The 26,568-nt window shown below is 40.4% G+C and overlaps 1 protein-coding gene across 2 annotated transcripts in view; it reads left to right on the plus strand.

The window, feature by feature from the left end:
* TENM3 (teneurin transmembrane protein 3) overlaps positions 1-26,568 on the plus strand; it is a 539,016-nt gene that overhangs the window by 137,883 nt on the left and 374,565 nt on the right. For both annotated transcript variants that reach the window (XM_074353570.1, XM_074353571.1), the window contains exon 2: positions 12,727-13,033. In XM_074353570.1, coding sequence (XP_074209671.1) covers positions 12,802-13,033 — 232 coding nt within the window. In that variant the 5' untranslated portion in view covers positions 12,727-12,801. The remainder of the gene's footprint in view (positions 1-12,726; positions 13,034-26,568) is intronic.

The raw sequence follows: 26,568 nt of genomic DNA on the forward strand, positions 1-26,568 counted from the left end.
CTATTTTTTTTTCTCATTTTGATAACATAGTGTTTCTGAATAAGCTCATAAAAATTCAAACCCCAAATACCACTCAAACATTTTAGCAAAATGTTTTCCTACCGACGTATAATCCCTCGCTCTCAACTTTGCAGGACTGAGCTTTTAGACATTTTCCCCGTCACAGCTTTCTCAGATGAGCTCACGATGATGCTGGATGTTATGCTTTGACACTGGACAATGTTTTTGAATCTGATTGTAATAAGTGGCCCTTATCAAGTAGACGTTATGTTATATGCCCATCACTGTGCTCAATGCTTTTAAAACTGTATCTCATTTAATCTTCGTAGTCTCTCCATAAGGAAGATACTGTCATACGCATTTTAGAGAATGAAGGGCAGGAAACCAAATCTCACAGAGCTCAAGAGGAACTTGTCCAAGGTCATAAGCCACGCAAAATGTAAATACCGGAGCTAGATGTTGGGTGTAGGTCTAGCTGACCAAAACCCTGCCCTGCGTTTCCTTCCCAGGTGTACTAGTGTAGGTTTATCAGGGAAATCAGGGTTAGAGCCTGTTGGTTCTCTCTCTGAGATCTCTTGTCTTCCGTGTAGACGTCAATGGCAGGCAGGCTTTTTCCAACGGTGGCAAAACTGTAACAAACTCCATGTCTTCGTCATCCCCAGTTAGCTACTCCGCATTGACTGGTTTTGAGCAGGTGCACTCCCAACAGCTCTGTCACGTGTCCTGGAGCTGCCCTTACTGGCCTGCGTTAGGTCACGCGTCCTTTCCTGAACCAATCACTGGCATTCTGTGCAGGCAGTTCTTTGACCTCAGGATTGGGATCTGTTCCACCTGAACCCCTTGGAAACCACCGTGGGAGAGGAGCATTTATTCAGGGAAATACGGGGCATACAAAAATTTGTGTGAGCACAGTGGCCACTGATGCAGGAGAGCCTCTCTCCTTAGTTAACTCAGCCACATGGGATGGGAGAGGAGCAGAAGGAATTGTGACTGGGTCCTCCTCTGAAACGCATAACATCACAATGAAGTGTCATTTATTTCTTCCTTAATAGACTTTTCCTCAAAGTAGAAGCTTGAAAATATTTCCAATATATTTTATCTTTTTAACTTGGTCTTGAATTTTCCACCTTTCTTACTCCTCAGTTGAATTCCCCTTGGCTCTTACTTTTGCCTCCCCAGTACCGTGATCTCTGCAAATTTAATTACCATGATATTTTTCAATATGACAACCTTCATTGACTTAGTTTATACTGAATCTGTTGACATCCTGACATAGTTTGTCAAACTCTTTGCTGTCATTTCTCCTGCCTCCCCTCTCCACCTCTGTTTAAAAAAACATTTGCTTGGTGTTTGTTTTTGTTTTGTTTTGTTTGTGGCTTAAATCCTTCCTGTGTTCTAAGGTTTGGAAGAGTATAGGGTTAAGAGGAGAGATTTGGAATTCATGGAAATGTGTTCAAATTCCTCCTGGGCTCTGTGTCCACACTACGTCCTGACTCTGTGTCCGTGGACAAATCAGTTCATCTCTCTGGGCCTTCGTTCTCCCATGTGAAAATGGACTTTATATTTCTTACCTTGCAAGGTTGCTGTGAGGATTAAGTGAGGTCATATATGTAAAGTACCTGGCATATTTTAAGCACTCAATAAATAATCAAGATTGGAATTAATAATTCATCAAGGAGCTTTTATGTCCACTCTTCAGGAGAGGAGTATGCCCAGCACTTAGGGAAAGACTCTTAGCTCTTCATCTAAGAGGCCCGTCCAGGTGCACAGAGCGTCCCCAACCGTCCCCAGGTTAGTAACACCCGTCTTCGTGTCAGTTTAATGAGACAGCCAGCTGTAGTTGTTTTCAAGCCACCTAGAAGCCTTGCTTATTTTTCTCTCATTATGGCCAAAAGGTTTGCATTTGCAGTTGATGCTCCACAGGCCTTACGCTTTGGCAACTGTTCAAGGAAGTAAATGGACGAACACCGCATGGCGGTGTGGGTCCCAGCCTGGCCACTCACTGCTGGTCTGACTTGAATTTTTTTTATTCATCTCTCGTATTTCCTCACCTGTGAAACTGGTAAACAGCAGCAGCTTGATGAACTGCTGTTAGAAAGCGTCATGCACTAGGCAACCCAGCATGAAAAGGCATTTAATAAATGGAGGCTGTGGTTACGCTTGTGTATTTGACTGTGGCTGGCATGTCCTCTCAGGTGGACACATACATTTGAAGGTGGCGTGACAGTCCATGACCCAGTTCAATCAAAACAATACACGGAATGATATCAAAGTTGTCTGTAGGGCTGCTTTTTGCCTCGTGTATATTTGAGGCCATTTGGATAACACAGTACCCTCTGCAGGATCCTTACCTGTTTCTTTGATTCCCCCCTGCCCCCCGAACCAGACAGCACCACTGGTGAAACTGTCAAAGGCCTGGCTCGTGCTGGAACACCAGTGAATGGAGTGACGGTCTCTGTATTCAGGGTTCCGGCTTAAACCATCGTAAAAGTGCTTCAATAGATAAGTTGGATATTGGTTTATCCAGGCAGGCAGACAAATTGAAAGATACTATTTACACTTTACCCTAAAGATCTGGAAGGCAGGAAGGCTGCATTCGGCTCAGCCGTGTTGGATGCTCGAGCGCCTTTTCCTAAACTGTCCTAAGTTTGGAGATTATGGCCTTTTCCCTGCAGATTTTTGTGCCTTTGCAACCACAGGCCACATAACCATATTCGTGTATCTGACCGTTATATTACTATTATCCATAACTTTTATTAGGAAAGATAGAATCAATTTTAATTTCAAATTAGGCAAGTGAATTGCTTTATTTGTTTTTAAATCAAAGACTGTATCCCCGCTTTACATTACTGGGTAAATTAGCCTCATTATCTGTGTTTTTTCTTTTTTGATAGTTTCCAGTTTCTGTTTCCTTCCACGTATAAATAATTTTAAAAGAATTTTTAATGATTTGATCAGACTGAAGCCACTTTTCTTATAGCCTCAGGCCCTGTTCTATATCTTTTCCAATTAAAAAATTCCCAGTATTCGCACTTATGCAGCAGCTATTTTAGTATATTGCTCCTATTTGTTTCATTGTCTCAGTTTGCATATTTGCTGTCTGTGCTAAAGCATGAAGGATAGTTTTGAGTTTCCAAACAATAAGCTTCCTATTTATTATTTTTCAGATAAAGACCAAAGTATATCTTTACTCACATGAAAATGTTCATAATGCGTCAAGTAAAACTGGGTTACAAGATTGTTTATATTAAAATATAAATTAGGTATGTATATGACACGCATGTTCATACACATGCGCATACAAAGAGTCTGAAAAAGTGAACACTGAAATGTGAAGGGAGCAATCATTTTAATGATTTTTTTTTTGCTCTTATCTGTATTTTCTATTTCCCACAAAGAAGAAATATTACTGCCTAATAATACATGTTTTAAATGAAGGAGAAGCAAGAATCGGGGGTGCGCACTCTGCAGGGCGGAGGGAAGTTCCTGTTCCCTCCGTCTCGGGGGACGGCCCTCTTCACTGTGTGGTCCAGCCAGCAGCCGGGTGCTCATTCCCAGCTCTTCCTTCCTCCTCACCCTCACCCTCACCCTCACTGCAGCCTTCACTTAGTAGGTCCTAACCGATGCGTGTCTCTCTCTCTCCTCTCCGACCTCCTCCCTGAACGTCCACTGCCATTTCCAATTCCCTGGTCCAAGCTCTCATTCTCCCGCCTGGACTTCTGCAAAAATCTGCCAACAGATTTTCCTATTTCTGCTCCAGACCTCCATCTTCCCTGCTCTCCACACGTCAGCAGGAGGGATCTTTCCAAACTGTAAATCTGACTGATCATGTCAAACGTGCCACTTAAAGCTCTCCCATTATTGGCGGAATATTGGTGACGCTCTGCATCTGGCCCCAGGTTCCCTCTGGATTCATCTCATGCCTCTCCCCACCCTCCCTCTACCCTAGTCCTGCCTGCCTGTGTCCATCAAGCTCCCCTCTGCCTCTCGGTGTTGTTTGCACGCATTCTTCCCCCAGCCTGGCCTATTCTTCTGTCAACCTCTTTTCTGTGGCACCTACTTGTGATCAGGCTAAATCCTATTTATCCTGTGGGTCTCAGCCTAAATGTCATTTAAAATCAGTCTCTTTTTTGGGCTCTCAGTCTCAATCAGACACCGCCTTCTATTCTCTTAGCAATTTACAATTTTTTTTGCAGTATTTGTTACATTTTTAATTGTGTGTTTACTTGTATGGCTCATTATTTAAAAACTCTGTCTCCCCTTTGAGAATAAAAGAGTAGAGACTATGCCTTGTTCACCTCTCCATTCCCAGCGCCTGTCGCCATGCCTGACACGTATGACGAATAAATAAAAAAGTAGCGATCACTCTGCCTTGCGCACAATCTCACGTCGGCACAAGCAGATCCACTGGATTGTTCTGCGTGTCCCCCAGCTGGTCTTGTCTTGCTTTTTCATCCAACCCGACAGTCTCTGCCTTTTCATTGTATGTAGATCACATATCTATACTTAATGCGGTTACTGACATGGTTAGGTTTCTCCTTTCCTTCCATTTACCCTTGACCTATTTGTTTCATTATATTTAGATACGTTTCTTGAAAGCGGCATATAATTGGGTCTTGGTTTTTATTTTTATTTTTTAATCCAACCTAAGAATCTCTTCATTTGGTGGAGTGTGTAGACTGTTTACGTCTGATGTGACTTCTGGCCTGGTTAGGTGTACGTCTGCCATCTTGCTGTTTATCTTTGATTTGCCCTGTATGTTCCTTGTTCCCCTTCTCCTCCTTTCTTTGAGTTAGTTAAATATTTTTTATGCTTCCATCTTTCTTGATTCCATTATTTCTTTTGTTGGCTTATTAGCTCTAACTCTTAGCATTGTTACTTTAGTGGTTGCGTTAGGATGAAAAGTGCACATCTTCAGTATCACAGTCTGCCTCGAGGTGCTATAGACCGCTTCACATACGGTATAAAACCTTTACAACAGAATACTTCTGTTAAACCTCACTTCCTTTATGCTACTGTTGCAATAAATTTTATTTGCACATATTTTATAAAAATCTGCAGTGCCCTGTTTAGATTTTTACTGCAACAGTCATCTATCTTCTAAAGAGATTTAATAAGAAGAAAGTATCTTCTCTGTTCAACTCTGTAGCTACCATTTCTAAGAGCTGGTTTATTCCTTTGTGTAGAGCCGTATTCCCGTCTGATCTCGTTTTCCTTCTGCCTAAAGGAATCCCCTTGCCTTCCTTACAATGAGAGTCTACTGGCGATTAACTTTTCTTTGTCTGAAAAGGCAGTTATTTCACCCTCATTTTTGAGAGATATTGTCATTGGGTATAGGAGTCTATGGTGACAGTGTTGTGTTTTGTTTTTTTTTTTTCTTCTTTCAGTGCTTTAAAGATGCTTCTCTGCCGTCTGGTAGCTTACATTATTTCCAGTGAGAAACTGTATTTAAGGTGCCTTTTTCCTGTGTCTGCTTTAGACTTCTTGTTATTGATTTTGGGACAGTTTTAAGCATAAAACAAATGCCTTGGTGTAATTTTCTTCATGTTTCTTGTGCTTCTGCAATCTGTGGGTTTATGACATTTATCAAATTTGAAAAATTTTTATTGTTACTTCTTCAGATTTCTTTCTGTTCCCTCCTTTCTGTCTTCTCCTTCAGGGATTCCATTTACATCATTATTGGCCTCCTGAAGTAGTCCCACATCTCACCGGTGATGTATGTATTTATTTATTCTGCTTTTCTGTGCTTCGTTGCATATAGTTCCTACTACAATATATCTAAGTTAATTCATCTTTTCTTCGGCAATGTCTAATCTGCCATTCATCTTTTCCAGTGTATTTTCCATCTCAGACTTGGTAGTTCCATCTCCGGAAGTTTGATTGGGTTCTCCTTTTTCTATCTTTCATGTCTCCATTTAATTTGTTGAACATATGGAGTATAGTTATAATAACTGTTTTCATGTCTATTAATTCTAACACCTATGTCAGTTCTGGGTCAGTTTCAATTGCTTGATTTTTCTCCTCATTATTTTCCGGCTTCTTTGCATGCCAGGTACTCTTGGATCAGACGACAAACATTGTGGATTGTACTTTGTTGAGTGCTGAGTATTTTTCTATTCCTATAATATTCTTAAGCTTTATTATGGGACAGTTAAGCTACTTGGAAACACTTTGATCCTTTCTGGTCTTGCTTTTAAGATTTTTTATTGAGATCAGAACCATGTTTAGTCTAGTGCTAATTATTCCTCACAACTGAGGTAAGACGTTTGTGAATACATTGCCTAATAAATGATGAGGTTTTTCCAATCTGGCTGGAAAAACTATACACTATTCTTGGCCCTGCATGAGCCCTGGATACTGTTCCCTGTAACTCAGCGGTCCTGTAGAGGGGCAGTTTTGCCCTGGGGAGACACCTGGTAATGTCTAAAGATATTTTTTTATTGCCATGGCTGGAGGTGCTACCGGTCTCGTGGGTGGAGGCTAGGAATGCTTCTAAACATCCTACGACAGGATCGCCCCCAACAAAAGGGGGTTGTTCCATCTGAAATGTCACTAATGCCTAAGTTGAGTCACTCTGCTATAATCCTTTCCAATCATTCTTCCTGTGGCCTCTGGTAGTCTCTTCAGACACGTGTGCTCAGTACTCGGCTGAACTCTCAAGAAGGACCCTCTGCAGACCTCCACAGTGCTTTCTGCATGCAGTTCTCTTTTCTCCTACACTTTGTCCTGCGGATTCTAACCACCTGTCCTACCACACTCGCCGCTCTGTCCCTGTAGCTCAGGAGGTCTTCTGGGCTCTCCGTGGGCTGCTGCCCGCTGTGCTGCAGCCTCTCAAGGCACAAGACCCCCTCGAGGCAGTGAGCAGCAGTAATCAAGGGCTCCTCTGTCTGTTTCCCGTTTCTCAAGGGGCATTGTCATTCATTTCGTCATGTCAATATTTTGAAATCTTTGTTCCGTGTATTTTGTCTGTTTTGTTGTTGCTGTTTTAGACAGGAGGGTAAATCCACTTCCCGTGACTCCATCTTGGCTGGAAGCAGAAGTTGACTTCTTATGTATTATTACTATCAGAGGATCTCTTTAGTCCTTGTCTTGTTGAAAGAAAGCAAACTGCCTTGTTTTTAACCTTCTCAACCACCTGTATCTCCCCAACAAGCATCACTTTTGTTCCTCATGGTACACTCGTCTTTCCATATATTTCTTTTCAGAGCTTTATTTGAGTTTTAATTTCATGTCTCAAACATGACAGCTAAATTCCCTTGCAGTCTTCTGTTTGAAACTTTAGCTCAATTTTAGTTTACTTGAATTTAGCATTATTTTTTTAAATGCCGTAATGATTTTATTTTTGTACTTACTTATTGCAATTTCTTGATTTATAAATTTGTCTCAGGAAACAAAGTTTCCTCTAAAATGAACAATAGCAATTGATTTCATCTTGTGTTCAATTGACGGTAATCTAGCCATTCAGTGGAGGAAACATTTTGCAAAGTTGTGTTTACATGACATAACTAGTAATAAATCATAAATACTAACTTACTAGGGAAAATATGAATTGTGAATAACAAAGGGCAGAATCTTTTTGGCATTGTGTGCAAATAATTTAGATCTTTAATCTAAAATCTTTAGGGGTAAATTAGTGTGTCTCTGAAGTCTGCTTATTCTTTCGAGTGAGCTCTTCCAAACTATTATAAAATCGGGAGGCAGTCTATGCAGAAAATATTCAAGTTAACACCCCAACAGTCAGGGATTTGTAATTCTTACATAAAATAAGTAACGATGGAAGCATGAGTGAGTTTAACCAAAAGGTTACTTAATCCTTTGGGTTTGGGTATTTGTTTTCATTTCAGTTACTAGATCAGCATAAAAGCTCACAGAATTTTATAAGTACAGATGATTTTAGGGGTGTACATAGGTCTGATAGATTATAATAATTAGCATCAAGGATCTTGAAGATAGACAAAGCATAATTAAAATCAGATTACTTCAGCACCCCAATGTTCACAGCAGCACTATTTACAATAGCTGAGACCTGTAAGTAACTTAAATGTCCATTGACAGATGATTGGATAAAGAAGTTGTGATATATATATATATACACAATGGAATACAAGTCAGCCAGAAAAATAGTAAAATAATGCCATTTGTAGCAACATGGATGGACCTGGAGATCATTATACTAAGTGAAGTAAGCCAGAAAGAGAGAAAAATACTATATGATCACTTCTATGTGGAATCTAAAAAAAAAAAAAAAAAAAAAACAGAAAGGCACAAATGAACTTATTTACAAAACAAAGACAGACTCACAGACATAGAAAACAAACTTATGGTTACCAGAGGAGAAATGTGGAGGGGAGGATAAATTGGGAGCTCAGGATTTGCAGATACTGACTAGTATATATAAAATAGATACACAGCAAGGCCCTACTGTATAGCACAGGGACCTTGGGAACTATATGCAACACTTTGTATTGACCTATAATGGAAAAGAATATGAAAAGGAATCGTCCATCTATCTATCAATCTATATCTATCTATCTATATGAATCACTGTACTGTACACCAGAAATTTACGTAACACTGTAAATCGACTAAACTTAAATTTTAAAAATCAGATTACTTCATAAAGGTACAATTTTAAAACATTTCTCTGGCATTAGGAACATGTTATGAGACAATGTGATAACGTTGTGAAGTTCTCTGGCCACATCTCAAAGCATGTTTAAATAATACATCTGAAATACAGGGTATGATTCCTAGTGTCCCTGAGTCAGGACTGCCTGCCTGTTCATTTCATCAGTCTAATATTTTGCAAGATATTGAGAAAAAAACAAATAACCAAATAGTGGAATTTGCTTTAAGACCAGCTGTGTTTTCCAGAGGAGTGCTATGGATAGTAACTGGGTGGTTTTTCAAGGGGCTAATGAAAGTTAATCAGGTCAGTCTCATATTGTCATACACTTGCTGTCGCCAGTTCAAACAAGTGTTTTTGGTCACCTTTCTCTAATAAATTTCCTTACTTTTCAAAGCGCCCCACCCCCCGCCATGCAGCAGCGATCCTGTTCATTAACTGCTTTGTGCTGAATATGCACGTGGTGACCCTCTTCCTGGGGCAGGACTATACCGTCACCGAGGGCTTCACCCATTTAGAGCTGCTTACGCAGCTGCATTTTTTAACCTTCTCATCTTCAGCTCTGAGTGCGGCAGATAATGCAGAAAACGGCCTTTTGAAGTCACATTGAACTCATTGACTTCCATCAGAAGCCTATCAGTCGTTGTAAACGTTACAGTGTAAATTAAACCCTTGGAGAGTTTGAACTGTGTGCGCAAGTGGAAAGGCAGATGCAAAGGGCTTTTTATTGCTTAGAATCTCTCAGCTCAAAATGCCTTTGTCTTTGATGGTGTATTTGAATACTCAGTCTTGATTTTTCATGGCACTTTAGAATTGCCTCACAAATAAAGAAAAGTCAGAAATTTGGTGCTGGAGAGGTCCTGTAAAGCTCAAGAAGACCTAAAATGATCTTTTTATTACTAACTTATTACCATTTAATTGGTATTGACTTAGAAACATTGGTAACATTACCACAAGGATGCATTTTTGCTAGTCATGATATATGTTCATATTACTCCATTAAAGAACTTATTATCTGATTTGCAAGATTGAAAAATTGTACCATGGACTATATAGTAAAGAAAATAGTTTTACATCCAAAGATCCAAAGGGACAAAGAAAGACAGAATGGAAATACGTATGGTCTAACTTAGACATTGGCAAATTTTTTTTCCTTAAGGGGCCAGGTATCATATAGTTTAGGCTTTGAGGGGCCATCGGGTCTCTGTATGAGTTTCCTAGGGCTGAAGTAACAAAATATGGCAAATGTGGCAGCTTAAAACAACAGGAATTTGCTCTCAGTTCTGGAGGCAGTAAGGGTAACAAGGTGCTGGCAGGGCCATACTCCCTCTGAAGTTCTAGGGGAGAATCTGTTCCATGCTTCTCTCTTGGCTTTTGGTGGTTCCTAGCATTTCTTGTCTTGTAGCTTACAAGGCTCCAATCTCTCTGCCTCCATCCTCATGTGGCCTGCTTTCCTATTTGTTTGTATGTCTCTGGATCCAAATCTCCCTTTACTATCTCTTATAAAGAGACCAGTCATTAAATTTGGAACCCACCCTAACTCAGTGTGAACTTGATTACATCTACAAAGACCATATTTCCAGATCAGGTCACATTCATAGGTACTCAAGGTTAGGACTTCAACGCATCTCTTTTGGGAGACACAATTCAATTCGCTGCAGTCTCTGTTGCAACTGCTCCACTCTGTCTTTGTAGCGTGAACACAGTACGTGTTGTATTTAAAACAATACGTTAGCAAATATGCGTGCTTCCTTCCAGTAAAATTTATTTACAGAAACAGGTCATGGGTTGGATATGGCCGGGGACTCGAGTTTATCAATGTTTGGTCTAACTAATTGAAACAAAACTGCAGCAGAGAAAAAGAAAATTCCCTTGCGTCAATCAGTTCATATTTAAAGTATAAAAATGCATACATATTTGTATCTATAGCAACTCTTATTTTAAAAAAGATGTCAGCTTAGGGCATGAAATGAATCCTTTATAATGGTTTCAAATCCCAAAACCCTATTACAAAAAAAAAAAAATTCTAGAATTACAGTATTTTTTCTGATCAATGAAAAGTTCTATGATGATCATTTAGTTGTGAGAATCTATGTAACCTTTCCTCCAAAGAGATCAAGCCTATTTTGGAAGCAAAATTTTCCTTGAACTCAGACATATTTATTCACTCTAATGTAAAGAAGGTACCTGTTTCCTCCACTAAACATATGCTTCCTGAAGGCAGCAACATCGTTTGATTCAATGATGTGTTCTCAGCATATTAGAATCATTCAATAAATATTTATCTAAAGTAACTTTTGTTTGTTAGGATAACACGAGTTAATTGGCACGTTGTTGTTTTAATCCTGTTGCAGAGAAGTAGTCCCTGTTGTCATACCTTGAAATTATTTATTGTCTTAAGTAGAGAGGAAAGCTTCCGAAAGAGAAATCTAATTTTTATTAAGAGCTATCGGAAGCATTTATAAAGAGAGTAATGGAGTAATGACTCAGAAGAGGGTGAGTGAGAACTGTTAGGTTTTTGTTTTTGTTTTTGGGGGGTCAGATTTGTCTAAAAGAATAAAAAGGTAGGGAAGTCAAGATATATTTCAACAAACAAGCAAAAATATTAGCAACTACTTTTAAAAGCCCAGCTCAGCTGAGTAGCAGAGAAGTGCAGAGCCCCATTTGGGGTCACCCTCTGTGTGGGAGGGTGAGGGTACGATTTGGTTGAAGACGTAGCAGGAAGAGCATCCGTCTCTTCTGAGCTCAGGCTCCGGAGCCCTGGGATCATTCCAGCTCAGAGGTTCCGCGGTCTCCAAAAGTTAGAAAGTGAAGGTATCCGGAGTTGTAATTTTGCTCAGAAAAAAATCAAGACTTGCTGAAGCGTGGCCGGCGTGGGAGCATCGGAGTCAGCTCTAGGGCGCCGGCGGAAGCACAGGAGAGAGCAGTGTGATGCGATGTGATTTGTACGACAGCCAAAGACGAAGGGGGAGGGCGAGGGAGACTCTCCGTGGAAGAAAAGAGCTAAAGAGAAGCCACAGCCTAAGGACGTGGAGCCAAAGAGAGGACCTGTGGCCACCGGGAGTCACTGGTTTCCAGCTGATCGTGGACTCACTCCAGTGAAAAGTGAACTTAGGAAAGGAGTGGGGTGGGTCTGCAGACAAGACCTGCAGGGACGTTCAGATGAAAAATAAAGACGAAATGAGAAAGAAGAGACAAAGAAGGACCATTTAAAACGTGAGCCAGCCCCGAGCATCTCTCCCTCTCTGGGCCCCCGAGCTTTAGCAGCAGGGCCTTGTCCCCCCACCCAAGCCCCTGCCAGTTCAGCGAGCTCAGGCCAAAGAGGGTTGCTGCGCAGAGAAGCACAATTCGCCCAGCTCCTTCTAGCAGTCTTGCTACCGGCACTTGCAAGAACCCTCCCCGTCAAATTAGCCACTTGAATTGCCTTAAATATCAAGATAGCGCTGATTAAATTCATTTTCTAGAGAGGAAAACGCTTTCAGAGGAGAGGAGCTGGAGAGAAGGACCAGCTTCTTCCATGATTCGAGACATTTGGGTCCTTAACACACGATAAGTGTGCCCTCTGAAGGAAAAGTCTTTGTGAAAAATGATCACGTGTTCAATGCACTTGACTGAGTTTCACTTCTAAGAAGCTCCCAACTGGCTCCAACTCGTAATAAAAAAGCTGTAAAGAAATAATAGTAGTATATGTTTTTGTGAGGAAAAGAAAGGGGATTTATTTGTGAATGGAGAAAATGCGGCAGGGGCAATTTCCCATCGCGGAAAATTTAAAAAACATATTGAGACCAGTTTTCAGCTGGCTTCTGTTTTGAAATTTGAGCTTGAGCTTAAACTTTTTGGGGGGGGGGGTATTAAAATGAGATATCAACTCTGGTAGCTTAAACACGCGCCTAGAACGCTCATTCCCAACAGTGTGCCTCACCTCCTGATGATGCAGGACATCGACACTGACTTGACGTGTTTCCATTTCTTGAGGGAAGGGAGCTTCCTAGGTACCCAGCAGCACTCTGACTTCCCGCCGTGCTCCAGACGGAGAAGGATGTAGTCAGTTTTTAGACGAATGTTATGCTCACATCATGCAAACGTTTTTATCTTCACAGACAGGCCGATGAGAATTGAGCCCTGAGCGTAATTTCTAACAGCCAGGACTGATGTGCACACGGAAGGAATGAAGTATGGATGTGAAGGAACGCAGGCCTTACTGCTCCCTGACCAAGGGCCGACGCGAGAAGGAGCGGCGCTACACGAATTCCTCCGCAGACAGTGAGGAGTGCCGCGTGCCCACGCAGAAGTCTTACAGCTCCAGCGAGACCTTGAAAGCTTTTGATCACGATTCCTCACGGCTGCTTTACGGGAACAGAGTGAAGGATTTGGTCCACAGAGAAGCAGACGAGTACACCAGACAAGGTAGGTCGCTGTGCTAGTCGAACAAGGCGTGCTCAGCTCGGGCTAACGGGCAGATGTCGCTTTTTTCCCTCCGAGGTGATGTGATCATCTTCTCAGGTGGATGTCCTAGCTCCTGATTCGGATTTTGAGCTCTTAGATGGTCACATCGTACTCCAGAGGCGAGGTGGAAAGCTACCTGTAATAGACACGCTGACCCCTCGATGCAGGTAGCGACACGTGTAGAGAATCGCCCCACACTACACATTTTATATGTGAGGCTGTGATTCTGCACATGGCCAAAGTGTTGGTGCATAAATTTGAATCCCAGGTCTCCGGGGCCCGCTTCCAGTCTCAGGGAGGTGCTCACAGTCACTGTTTTAATAATTAGAACTGGTGTGAGGAAAACAGGAGCTGTTGGCGAGGAAACTCATGTCTCCCTCATTAAGAAAGTAAGAATTCTTACTCTGAATCATCTCGTGGTCCACCCGGCCCAAGTGTTTGTGTCCGTCTGTTTATAGAAGGGCTTGCTCCCCGTTTTCTCTCCCAAAGGCACTCTGGGGCATTGAGATTAGACCTTAAAACATCCTAGGTTCCCATAATATAATCCATGATGCTTTGCTACTTGTTGAACATTTTTACACTCTGTTTCCTGCCTGCGTATTCTACCAGGGGAATAATGACTTCTGTAACTTTTCATCACAATCCTAAACCTACCGATGTCCATGCTTTAAAGACAGGAGCTTCTTCGAAACCGGGCATACATAGGTACAGTTTGTTTCTTCTGATGCAGTCTTGAAACATGGGCAAGATTACTACTAATAAAAATGAAATCCTCTTACGTCTGCATTGCACTGTCCATTAGCGTAGAACTTAGCTAGCATCCTTGGCTGATTTAATCAAGAAACAAGGCAAAATAAATTAAACTTTAAAAATAAGGAATATATTCATTCTTTTCCATTCACCTTACAGAAAGTGTGACTTATAGTTTGATACTGAGCAGGACCAAATTTAAGAAGACATACTAATGCTGTAAATCATTTAAAAGTTTGAAAATTTCCCATGGTTCTCTTCTTCTCTGCATTGTGGTAAGAGCCACCTGAACTAGATTGAAATGGTGTTTGCTCACCTCAACCCGCTTATATCAAGAAGGCTTCTTTGATTTGCCAAAGAGAAATTTTCCCCCCATCAAAGCATGCCTTACTAATTACAGGTATCAAATTTTCTGAAGGAGGACAAAATAGTTTGGCATTTTAAATCCAGATTTTAAGGGAAGTTCCAGAACACATATTTGAGATACATCCTCTTGCTGAGTCCCGATTCAGGGACTTTAGTTCATTGCACAAAATATGATTCTAAGCCCCGATTTTTTTCTTTCCTATTGTCTGCATAGCTGATGTAGATAATCAGGGTACATTTTTTACCAATTTAAAAAAATAGCAGGTTCAGTAGAAGTGCATGCAATCTGAACCCAGTGTGAAGTCTTGCCTTTTGTAACAAAAAATAACTGTTTAGTGCCCTGTTTGGGAGGGGGAAAAAAAATCTCCGTTGTGGAATACTATTAGCGGGAAAAAAGCAGCACATGTGGCGTGAGGCGCCGAGGAGGCGCATCTCCACCCCAAGCAAGCGTTCAGTTTTGGCAGAGAGGAGGATGCTTAAACAGGTTAAAAATAGCGGGCTGAAATTTTCACCTCCCAGGCAGCGTTAATCCAACGCAGACTGTTGCTGATGACATGGTGATACCATTTGCAGAAACCCTGAAACTGAGGTTCTTAGGGGACCACACGGGTCCTCTAGCTGAGCTATCACCCAGCTCCTTGCCAGCCAAGGACTAGAGCATGAAAGGAGCACAGGAGAGAGAGAGAGGGAGAGAGCAGGGCAGCTGTCAGAGCCTCTTGTCAGGAGAGGCTGGATGGTAGTAAGAGGAGGTTTACGGGCAGAAGGGGAAGGAAGAGCCAAGTCCTGGGTGTGATGGTGCCGCCCTTCACTGATGGCCATAAATCAGACGGTAGTAAAAACCTAAATGGGATGTAGCGCTGTTGGGAGCTAACGTGCACTGATTGCTACCATGCTAAGTCAGTGTGCTGAGGAGGTGCGTGCCCCATCTTTTAACCTTCACAATCACCTTGGGAGGTGGGTCCCAGGAGTATCTTCCTTTCACAGGTTCAGACAGTCAAGGCTTGGGGGCCTGAGATCCCACGGCCAGTGAGGGCCACGCCAGGACTTGAACCCGGGTCTGCCGGCCTTTAATGCTCAGGCTTCTAACCTCTGAGCAGCAGGCAGACAATGTAGTGTCATAATTGCCCTCTGGTTTACTGGAGTCAATGTAAGCCAATTTTGAAGGTACGGGTTGAGAGAAATGAGACCAGAGGCATATTTAGGAAAGAAAATGGACATGATTTTGTGATTTTGGGGGGAGATGAAGATGAGGGGAGAGGAAAGTATTACTTTCTCTTTCCAGGGGTTTGATACGGGGGATGTTTGGAGCAGGCCATGGCGAATGTCGGAGAGAAAGGAGTAAGGAAGGTCTGCCATCAGACTGCACGTTTCTTGGGCGAGTAGAAGGCAGACTCCTCTCAGGCTTGCATTTTCTTCGAACCTGACAAATGTCAGTTTTCCCTCCTTGACTCTTATGCTGGGGGATTAATTATTTAATTGACAAAGTGTGCTTCCTGCCCCAGCTCCTGACATCATACATATAATAAAAATGAAAGATCGAAAATATTAATAGCAGCCGAAGAGCGCTGAAACCGTTCCAAAGAATCATGCTAATTGAGCTCGTCCGTGGAGTTTTAAAACGACCCGTCAGCCCTCCCTCCACTTCTCCACGCCTTCACTGACTGACACGAGGAAATGCAGCTTCAGCGGAGAGAAGGGATAAACAGAGACCACTCACCTTCCTCCGTTAATGCAATTATATGGAGAATTCAAATCTAGAAATAATAACGTTTGTAGTCAACGATTTAAAAAAAAAAAAAGAAATACGATGTTTTTATTTTTATCGACAAGATTCATAGCCTCTTTTCAAACTTGATTTTAATCATTTTTATTGACGTGACTGACGGGCAGGTGACTGTGGTTAATTACCTGTTATATTTAGAAACCGTAAAGTTGAGGATGGTTTCTTCTTCACGGTATCTGTGTGTAATTTGACGGCATCACACACAGATCTCTTTCTTTGTCTCCTTTTAAATCTGTCCACGCGGTTTATTGGGTGATGGAAATGGTTGTCCTCAAAGCAGCTGTGGCGCTCTCTGTAGGTGTGATGGGGTTGGGGTCAGAACGGCTTGTTTGGCATTCTTGGATTCTATTTGCTTTGATTCACCTTTGAAGGGAATTTATCCCGTCAGGTCTGAGACGCATTTCTTACGAAACAGCTGCATAAGATCACCCCACAGTTTGAGAGAAGGGATGAAATAAAAGATCTTTTCTTCTCGGTGCTACGTACATGGCCCGTAATGTTCTTGACCAAACGGGAACGCTCATCAACTCCAACAAGGAATGTTGGCCACGAGGGTGAATTTTGAAATGAGGTGATGTCTGGAAATGGGAACACTTCTGTACTTCAGTTCCCACCAAACCATAAGCCTAAAAAAAAAAAAAAAAAGGAAAGAAAGAAAACCTTTGAGACAGTCTTAACCAAAAGTGTTTACCCATTAGTCAGTAATCGGTATTGGGGTTGTGAATTTCAAGATTTTAAAATAGAAAGACTACCATTTATTCCTCATTTATAGTGTCAACAGGGAGGAAGGTTATCTGTTCTTAAAATTTGTAAAGCAGATAGCATTGTGTCTTTGTTTATACACACCTGAAATCAAAATAGGTAGTAAATCTGCAAAGTAGGGAAGGAACAGAGGAGGGCAGATCAGCAAAGACAGGCGCGCACAGGCTTGAGAGCCCAGCTCACCTGGCGGCTGCCGGGACAGCTCGCTTCCGGTCCCGGCTCCTCTCCTCGGTCCTCACCGCTGCTATGGGACTTGCCTTCCCTTCCTGCTCCTCACCATCAGTAGTGCCCAGCAGCCTCCAGCTCCCACACACATGACTCCTCCCCTCGCGGCACTGCTGGTCCAAGGCCAGTTCAAGGAGAATTAGTGGGGCAGTCCATCCCTATCCCAGCAGCCTGATGCCTTCTGCCGCGTCTCCCTGGGGGGCTGCAACCTTAGTCCCAGTCCATCTTTTATACAGGATTCCAGACACTAGCCCTTCCCCTTACCAAATGTAACCCTTTTTAGTGAAACAAAAAGACATTAAAGGATCAGTCTGAATTTTCCTGTAACTCTGTACCCAGGTTTCTGGCATAAGGATGGCTTGAATGATGCCTCACCCATCCATCTCCCAGCCAGCTCCTTACCTCTTCTGATCTGAGCTCTGAGAAGGGAGGAGAGGAGGTCTGGAACTCTATTAGAATCCTGATGGACAAAGCTGATGCAGGTACCTTCCTTGTTGGGCCGGATGAAAGCTGGAAAGCCCTAGTGTGAAGCCCTAGTGTGGGGATCCGAGAGAATGCTGCAGTTTCATGGTGCCAGAGAGAGGCTGACCTGCATCTCCCACGCACCCAGCTGGAGTAAATGTCGTCTTGCAGGTGCAGCTGGCTTCCTTGGCCCCCCAGGAGCTGAGGGAACCTAAATGCATGCATTTTTCTCCACTCTGATATGGTGAGAGTGCCAGCTGTGGAACCCAGGGAGTAGAAAGGCTTGTCCCCAGAGGCTAACAGGACTTGTCACTGCTTCTGAGGCACCCTAGGAAAGCAGCAACAAGCTTGGTGGTGCCTAGCACGTAGGAAGTGGGGTAAGATACAAGACCGACAGATCAGGAAGCTCCGAATGCAAATGAGCCATGGAGATGAGAGAGGAAAACCCAACATGAAATAAAGAATTTCAACAAGAGCACTTTCAGAAATCTAAGTACCAAAAAAAAAAAAAAGGCAACAAGAAAACCAACAGTAACTACCCAACGCTAGCCAGGGGAAAGCCATAATTTAAAAAACAAACAAACCAAAAATAAATTAATTGAAGAAGATAGGATGATCATTACTGAAATCCAAATTAATGGTTTTGAAGACGAAGTAGAAGAAATGACTCAGAAGGCAAAGTTCCAGGTAAAATGAAGAAGAACACACACACACACCCCTCAACACATCCTAGAGAAACCCTTTACCTTCATGGATAAAGATGTTTTGCAAGGTTCTAGAGTGAGAAAACAAGTTCCTCTTCTTGCTTCTTACAAAAGATACAACAGTAAGACGAATGAATTTCTCATCTTCAACGATGAAAACAAGATAACTTCTATGGAGAGGAAGAAACTACAACCCAGGGATTCTGTACACAGAGAAGATACCATTCATCTCAAATGCAAGCTATTTAGGGACCTGCCAAGATTCAGAGACTGTACCAATGTGCATCATATAAGGAAGTATTCAAGGAGTGGTACCAGCTGAATCAGAATCGCTACCTATGAAAGGAAAGGAAAACATAGCGATCCATCAACTATGTGGTATGTTTGCTTTCCAGTCCCAAATGATGATGACAGAGCAAGTGGAAATGCGTAAGAACCACTCTGAAAAGGCTAAAAATAAATTCCTTACCTATCTCAGAAAAAATCCAGTAGTTGGAGAAAAGTGGTAGGGAAGTGAAAACTATTGCAAAAATCTCATCTGAAGAGGGAAGAGGAAAAGCAGTTCTGGAAGAGAGCTTTAGTGGAGGGGAATAATTGCTATCTTGCATTCACGTACTAATGAAAAACATGTATTTGAATAAGAATGTCAGGAAAGGGAAGGTAATCATTAGTGCAATGAAGAAAGCACAATAGACCTACCTAATTAGCAGGGGGGAAAGGGGAATGAATAGCATTCTGATCAATTTAGCAAAAGCAGCTTCAAGGGAAGAGAGAAAACAAGTAAAATCATGAATAACCATAAAGCAAGATGGAGTACGTGAGCTCTACTGTGTTGTACATGAAAGGCACATGCACTGGATTTTGACACAAACAGCAACTCTTCGGTGGATTTATAAATGCTATTGGAGTTTATAAGAAACAGACTTGAAATGGTAAAAGGTGGTTGAGAATACAGAGATGGATGTAAAGACATACCAAGTAAAGACAAACAAAAAGAAAGTAGGAATGGCAGTATTGATATTAGGGAAGGTGGAATTTGCAATTAAAACCACTGAACAGGATTAAGAGGACTGTTACGCAAATGATGAAATGATGAAAGATAAAAGGATGACTCCTCTTAAATTGCGCCTGTTAAACAGTATAGTAGCTAAATGTATAAAGTGAAGGCTTTTAGGGAAAAATGATGGTTAAAATACATTTGTTGTGGGGTATTTTGGTTTGCCTCCTTCAGGAACAGACCTAAAAAGACCAGCAGAAAGGAATTCATTATAAATCTTAAGAAATGAGTCAGATATTAGAAAAAAAGAAACACCAATAGGAAGGGAAATAGGAAGAGGTAGATAATCATGAGAAACTGAAACTGAAAACAAACAAAAAATTGATTCTTTAAAAAGATTGAGAAACCAGAAAGCCCCTGATGGTCTGGATTAAAAAATAATGAGAACAGAAATAGGGAGAGACACCAAAGACACCCTAACAACTGAAAGGAGTGGCTCCAAACAACAACTTTTTTAAATCTAGAGAAGTTTATTTTTTTTTCCTAGTAAAATATGATCAACCCTAACTTATTTCACGGGATGGAGAAAACTTGTCAGGATCAATGCTTTCAGAAGAGATTAGAAAGGTGATTTAAAGGGACACCGTTAAAAAGTACCAGAATAGGTTCCTAGATGAATTTTATATAACCTTCAAAGTATAGCCAAGTCCAAAGTTCAGAAAGCTATTCAACACCAAAAAAAAAAAAAAAAAAAGGAAGAAAGAAAGAAAGAAAAAGATGGAAAGCATAAAATTCATATTGTTGAGTTATACTGGCATGACCTTAACAAAACTTGATAAATATAGTACAAAAAAGAAGCTATCTAGACCAAAATTGCTTCTCAATATATATGTAAAAATTCTACATAACTATTTGTCTATAAGAATCTAGCAATGTATAAAAAGATACTAGTCTAGACCAGATTAATAACCAAATGGTTACTAATCCTTGGTGATGGTGCAAGGATTTTTCAATGTTAGGAAATCTGTCAACATAATTAGATTAATAAATCAATGTAGAAAAGCATGATCTTATCAGTAGATGATGAAAAGGTTTGGGGAAAAATTTAGAAATCATTCTTTATGAAAATAAAAGTCACTAAGTAAACAAGAAGAAAAAACAAATGTGTTAGTCGTATATAGATGATCAATCAAAAAAAAAAAATTGAACAACATTGCTAAATGGTAAGATCCTGGGACCGTTTCAGTTAAAATCAGTATCACAAGACAGGTTCACCCACCCTCACAATTGCTCTTCAAAATTGTTGTAGACATTTTACAATTTTTGTAAGAGAGAAAGTGGAAAGTGTTAAAATTGGTGCTTTTGTTAAATATATGATTGATTTTGTGCAGACAAAACCCAAGTGAAAAAAATTTTTAGCATAATAGCTAAGAGTTTAGATTCTGGATCCAGATGATACGTGTTTGGGACGTACATCTGCCATTCTTTACATGAGGGGCAAGTTACCTAATTTGGGCCAAATAACTTGCTTGGACAAATTACTTAATTTCTCTTTGCTTCATTTTTCTTCTCTGTAGATTGTGCTTTAAGTTTTCAATCTATAGTTTGCTGAGAGTGAAATGAATGAATATTTGTAAACTGCTTAGAATAATGCCTCATGCATATTATATATACCATTTCTAAGTATTTATTAAACAAAAATTGTCTAAATTTGGAAGTCAGAAAAATGTCTATCACAATGGCAACAGACACTGTAACATTCTTTGGAGTAAATTTTATAGGAGTTCTAAGGGACCTAATATGAAGAGATCTGTAAATATTCTTGTAAAACATAAAACAAGATCTGAATAAATGAAAATACAGTCAGTGTTTTCGGATGAGAAGACTGATATCATAAAAATATTAATTCCACCAAAATAAATGCATAGAAGTCAAGGCTTAATTTTTAATTGGAGAAAGTGATCTTAAAATTCATGTGGAATAATAAATGTCAAAAATAGCCAAACATATATTTTAAAATGAGGATAAGATAGGCTCACCATGTATTTTTAAAAATACTATGAAGCCATGTAATCATATCTATGTGATATTGGCATAAATAAAGACAAGTTGATCAGCAGAATAGACTAAAATTTCAGAAATAGATCCTAGTATATAGGGAAATTTAGCATAAAACAAAAAATGGTTTTTCTATTCAGTGGGACTTGATAAATGGTGCTGGCACAACTGGTTATCCATCTGGAAGAATATAAAATTGGACCCATATCTTTCAGCGTACTCAAAAATAAATTAAGATGGATTAAAGACAAATGTAAAAAATAAAGCAATAAGAATTCTGGAAGTTAATTTGAGAAACGGAATAAAATAGGAATGACTTGATCCATGAGTAGCAGAAAGCTCCAAAAAACAATGGCTTAAACGCCTAACAGAATTATTTTCTTGCAAAACAAGTAGTCCAGAGGTGGACCATCCAGAGTTCAAAGATGCCATCGAGGAGCCGGGTTCCTTCTGGCTTTGTTTGCTCGGCCATCCTCAGCATGTGGCCTTTGTCCCGCGGATCCCCAGATGTCAGCTGCATTTTCATGTATTCCTGGTCGAAATAGAATAAAAGCGAAGGTGAGCAGGGCTTCTCTCCATTGGACTAGTTCTCTTTATTCCCCCGAGACGCCTTCCTACATCTCTTTTTTCAGAGCTGTTATACTTGGCTATGCTTAGCTGCATGAGAAGAGGGAACATTTACTATTTTTGCTTTCCAGTTTTTATAACAGAGGAAGGCAAGAAAAAGTGGCTGTGAATCTACACAGCTTGCCCCAGGGACTGCATCTACCTCCCAAGAATAGAGGAGACCATTCTAATGGAAACAGAAAACCCAGAAGAAAAGCCTTATGTGATTTTTTAAAAATTTAAAACCATTTATATAAAATACAAATAATAAAAATAGCATAAAAAATTATTATATTGAGAAATATATTTATAGTCCATGGTACAGATAAAAGGAATATATATATATACTATGTACATATATATAAAATAAACTAAGAGTGACTTTTACAAATTGAAACCAGAAAGACAACCCAATGGGAAATGGATGAATAGACAATTCAAAGAAGAGTGAATTCAAGTGGTCAGTGAACCTATGAAAAGGTCATCAGTTTTCCTATTAGTCTGAGAAAGGCAGTAGCTCATCCCAGCTCCTGCATCCCCCACTCCCATCCTGGCTTCCCTCAGTGAGCTTTCCTGAACCAGCTGACCACGGGGATTTGCTTAGGAAGTTCCACCCAGCTTGGTAAGCAGAAAATTAGTGGGAGAGGCAACTGTAGGGACAGGTGTTCCTGGTTGGAATTCTGAACACATTTTTTCCAAAGAGACAGCCTTGGACATGGAAGTCATGCACTAAAGTGCCGTTAATCTGGTCCTTCACAGCCAGGTGACTTAATACACTTGCGTGTTCCATCCTGATGTCCTCCATATTTTTTTTCATGGAAGACTATATACTGATCCATTATCAACTTCTAAACACAGTACACTGATTCCTAAAGCAAAGACTTTCTGTACAATTGTGAAGTTTTGACTTAGGAAGAAGCCAAAGGAAAAAAAAAAAGACTAATTTATGAATTGGTTACATGAAACTTGAATCAGAAACTCTTGTAAAAGTATGTGAAATCAACACAAAACCCATTCACAGAATTACTGAAAAAAAGAAAGAAGGAAGGAAAGAAGAGGAAGAAAAGAAAAAAACAGTAAAATATCAACAGGGGCTATGAGGGAAAACCTGCCAGTTTCAAATCATCAAAATTGAAAGGCAAAAATAATCCCTGCCTTAGAACCACAGCACGTTCTATGGTTTGCTGAGGAGAGAGGAAAAGCTCCTTTCCAGACAGGCAGATATGGCTTGTTCATGTCCACGTTGTCCTGATGGTTGGTTTTCAATTCAGGATGAGTTCTACACATGGTAGGAACATGGCACAGTGTTTCTGATTTAGTTTAAGGGGTGAAATATAAACCAAAGTCCCTGGTGCTGAAGGAGATTTTAACCCTTGTGACCCATACTTTTGTCAAGGTCTGTTCTCTTTCTTTTCCCCCTCCCTTGGACTCTTGATGCTCTTGTTCTCAGCCTTGTGTCATGGTCCATTGTACTGCCTTCTTTCTGCATAAACGTATGGTTGGGAGACTTCTGAGATCCTCTGAGTCCATTTTACAGATGAGGAAGACTGAGACCCAGCCTTGTGAAAAATCTCACTCAGTCAACAGCTGGTGAGTTCCAGAGCCAGAAATAGAGTCAAATCCTACCATTTTCTGCTTTACTCTTTCACTTTTCTAATTTCCATGAAAAAAAAAAAAACAAAAGAAAACCACAGTAAGAAGCTAAACATGTTCTTGAATATGCTTGCAACCTTGAAATAAGCATCGATAGCTCAGAGAGGTTGTAAAAAGGAGAAAACGTAAAAGAAAAAAGAAAAAAACTGATAAATTAGACTTCATCAAAATTAAAACTTCTACTTATCAGAAGATACCTTTAAGAAAATGAAAAGGCAAGCCACAATCTGAGAGAAAATTGTATATATATTTATATATATATACTATTTATATACACACATATATACACACATATGACAATATGTATATTTGTCATCTGTATACATATTTACACTTATATATGTCATATATATGACAGAAGATTTATACCCAGAATATATAAAGAGCTCCTATAAATCAATAACAAAGAGGTTAACACTTCAGTTTAAAAATGGGCAAAACTCTTAGAAATGATACAGAAAAGATACAAATGTCTACTGAGCACATGAAAAAGTATTCAACATGAGTAGCCAACTGAAAATGAAAACTATAGTGAAATACTACCACTCACCTGCCAGAATGGCTAAAATGAAAAAGATCCACAGCACCAAATACTGGTGAGGGTGTGGAACACCTGAACCCTCCTACGCTGCTGATGGGAGTGTAAAATGTAAAATGGCATGATTTTTTTAGAAACTGCTTGCCAGTTTCTTATGGAAAGTTAAAAATAACATCTTCCCTTTGACCCAAAAATTCATGTCCTAAACATTTACATAAAACAAATGGAACTTTATCTTCAGAGCAGCTTTATTCATAATAGGCCCAAACTGGAATCACCAAATGAATGGATATGATAAATTGTAGTATTTTCATGCAATGGAACACACCTTGGCAACATCAAGGGTGAACTGCTGATACAAGTTTAACGATGTGGAAGAACCTCAGAAACATCCCGTCAAGTGATAGAGTCCAGAGGACATACTGTATGACTCTGTTTATATTAAGTTCAAGAACAGACAAAACTAATCTCTAGTAAAATGGAGTCCGAACTGTGGTGTTGGGGACTGACTTCTGGGGACATGGGCAGGAACTTTGTGGGCGTGACGGACGTGTGCCATGTTTGGTTTGGGTTCGTGGTGGACACATTTATTAAAACTCACTGAAGGGTCCACTGAAGGTTTGTGTTTCACTGCATGTAAAATTGACCTACACCGCATTCATTTAAAGAAAACAAACAAACAAACGAAAATTAGGCATGTTCAAGCAAGTGTAGCTGAATATGGAAAGTTCTAGGTTTGCTTTCTCTCTTTCATGCAGCATCAGCGAAGGGGGCGTGTTTCATTTGGCCCAGGGGCAGAGTCACATGTCTCCACTAAACCACAACTGCAGTCCTCTTAAAAACAGCCTCTGTGGCCAATGCGCTATAATGTCTTGTTGGATACAAACATTTTGCCCATTAAGATAAAAGTCCATTTTAGCTTACTTTTTTTTAAGTTTTGTTGCTGGAATATTACTAAAATGATAAATAATTTTTAAATCTTTCTCCATGGTGTATGTTCCTGGTAGGTCAAAAGAATTAAATTCCTGTTTCTTAAATGTAGAACATGGAAGATGTAAATATAATTTTAGCACATCACTAATGGCGTTGGGCAGATGTCAAATAGGATTCACGACTCCGTTGATGAATAAGATACTAACTGTGTGGCTCTCCACACCATTTTATCCTGCTTTGGAAATGAAGTGGAGTCTAGCCCTTTCTTTCTCTGACTCCGTTATTTTTACTCTGTTTATTTGTATTTTTTGCATTATGAAAATATATTAAACATGTAGGCATGTTGGAAATTGTGGAAGAGGAAGGCCTGAGAGCCAAGAGCAAAATGCTTTTAATTTTAAAGACTGAGATTTAGTTTGGTCTTGGATGCCATCACAGTGAATAATGGGAACCGATCCTAGACTTCAAAAGAAATACGACCATATGGTCTTACCATTCAGCACTTAATGCTGCTATGAATTTCCAGTTAGACCCCAACTTTTCATTTCCCCTGTGTTCCCCCCACCTCTGTCATCATACAAAAATGAAAGGAATCTGAAACCCTTTTTCATGTTTTCTGAAATACATCCTGGTGCTGAGAAAACCTTTTCTTTGTGAGAAGAGGGTTTAATAAAGACGAAAACCTGACACGTGAATCAGATCCACTAGGCTAATTACTGCACCTCCAAAGTTTATTACTGTTAAATATTAACTCCTGAAAATGATTCATTTAGAGATCAAAATGATTAATCCTTCTCAGTCGCTACAAATGTCAGCGGCAGGATTAAAGGATTTAGATGGTCATGTTTACTCAACCTTAAATTTCAGTTCTTACAGACACGAGTTAAATAGCTCCGGTTTATCATTGTTTCATGTTAATGTTTTCCTCTTAGTTCCCTCTTTTAGCTCCCCTGCCTAACTGATTGTTAACTAATTTTGGTTGTTAAGTAGGCAAAGGCCTCTTTCAGGCTTGGCGGCCAATCTGCTTTGTAGATTACCTGCCAGAAGGTGTGAGTAGATAGATGTAGCTTACAGCCCTCCTCCGGACACAGTGGGGGTAATCCTTTCCCCCTGCCTCGGCCTTTATTGGTCTGATGTCCCGAGCCCCGGCTTACCGCTAAACGTGTATGCGGTTCCTTGCCACGTTGCCAATTTCGGACCCACATTGTGAGTCAGTGTGGTGCCGCTTCAGTCACGATTATTAAACACCTGCCGTGTCCCACCGAACCACATGCATATGGACCCCAACGCCTACTGCAGCTTGATTATCAGATACTAGCAGATATGTTGTGGGCTTATTATCATCCATCACTGGGTCTTGGGTTCTTCTACAGAAATAATTACTAAGTAAAAGTAAAAAGGAAATTCATTTTCAGAATGCTTTTGAGGAAAAAAAAAGAAACCAAGTTACAAGTTCTCTCTCTCATTATAAACGGTTCTTAGACTTGCCCTCTTTTGTGGCTGGGTATACAAATCCTTCACGCGACACGTCTAAGAAGATGCTCTTTGCTCACAAGTCAGCAGACTCACAGCCTCATTTTCCTCCTTGGAGCCACCAAACCTTCTCTTCAGTGTCCATATGTTTCTCCTCCCCTGGAGGCTTCACAAATCTTATCTGGA

This window comes from Camelus bactrianus, chromosome 26, assembly GCF_048773025.1.
Source record: "Camelus bactrianus isolate YW-2024 breed Bactrian camel chromosome 26, ASM4877302v1, whole genome shotgun sequence".
NCBI lineage: Eukaryota > Metazoa > Chordata > Mammalia > Artiodactyla > Camelidae > Camelus > Camelus bactrianus.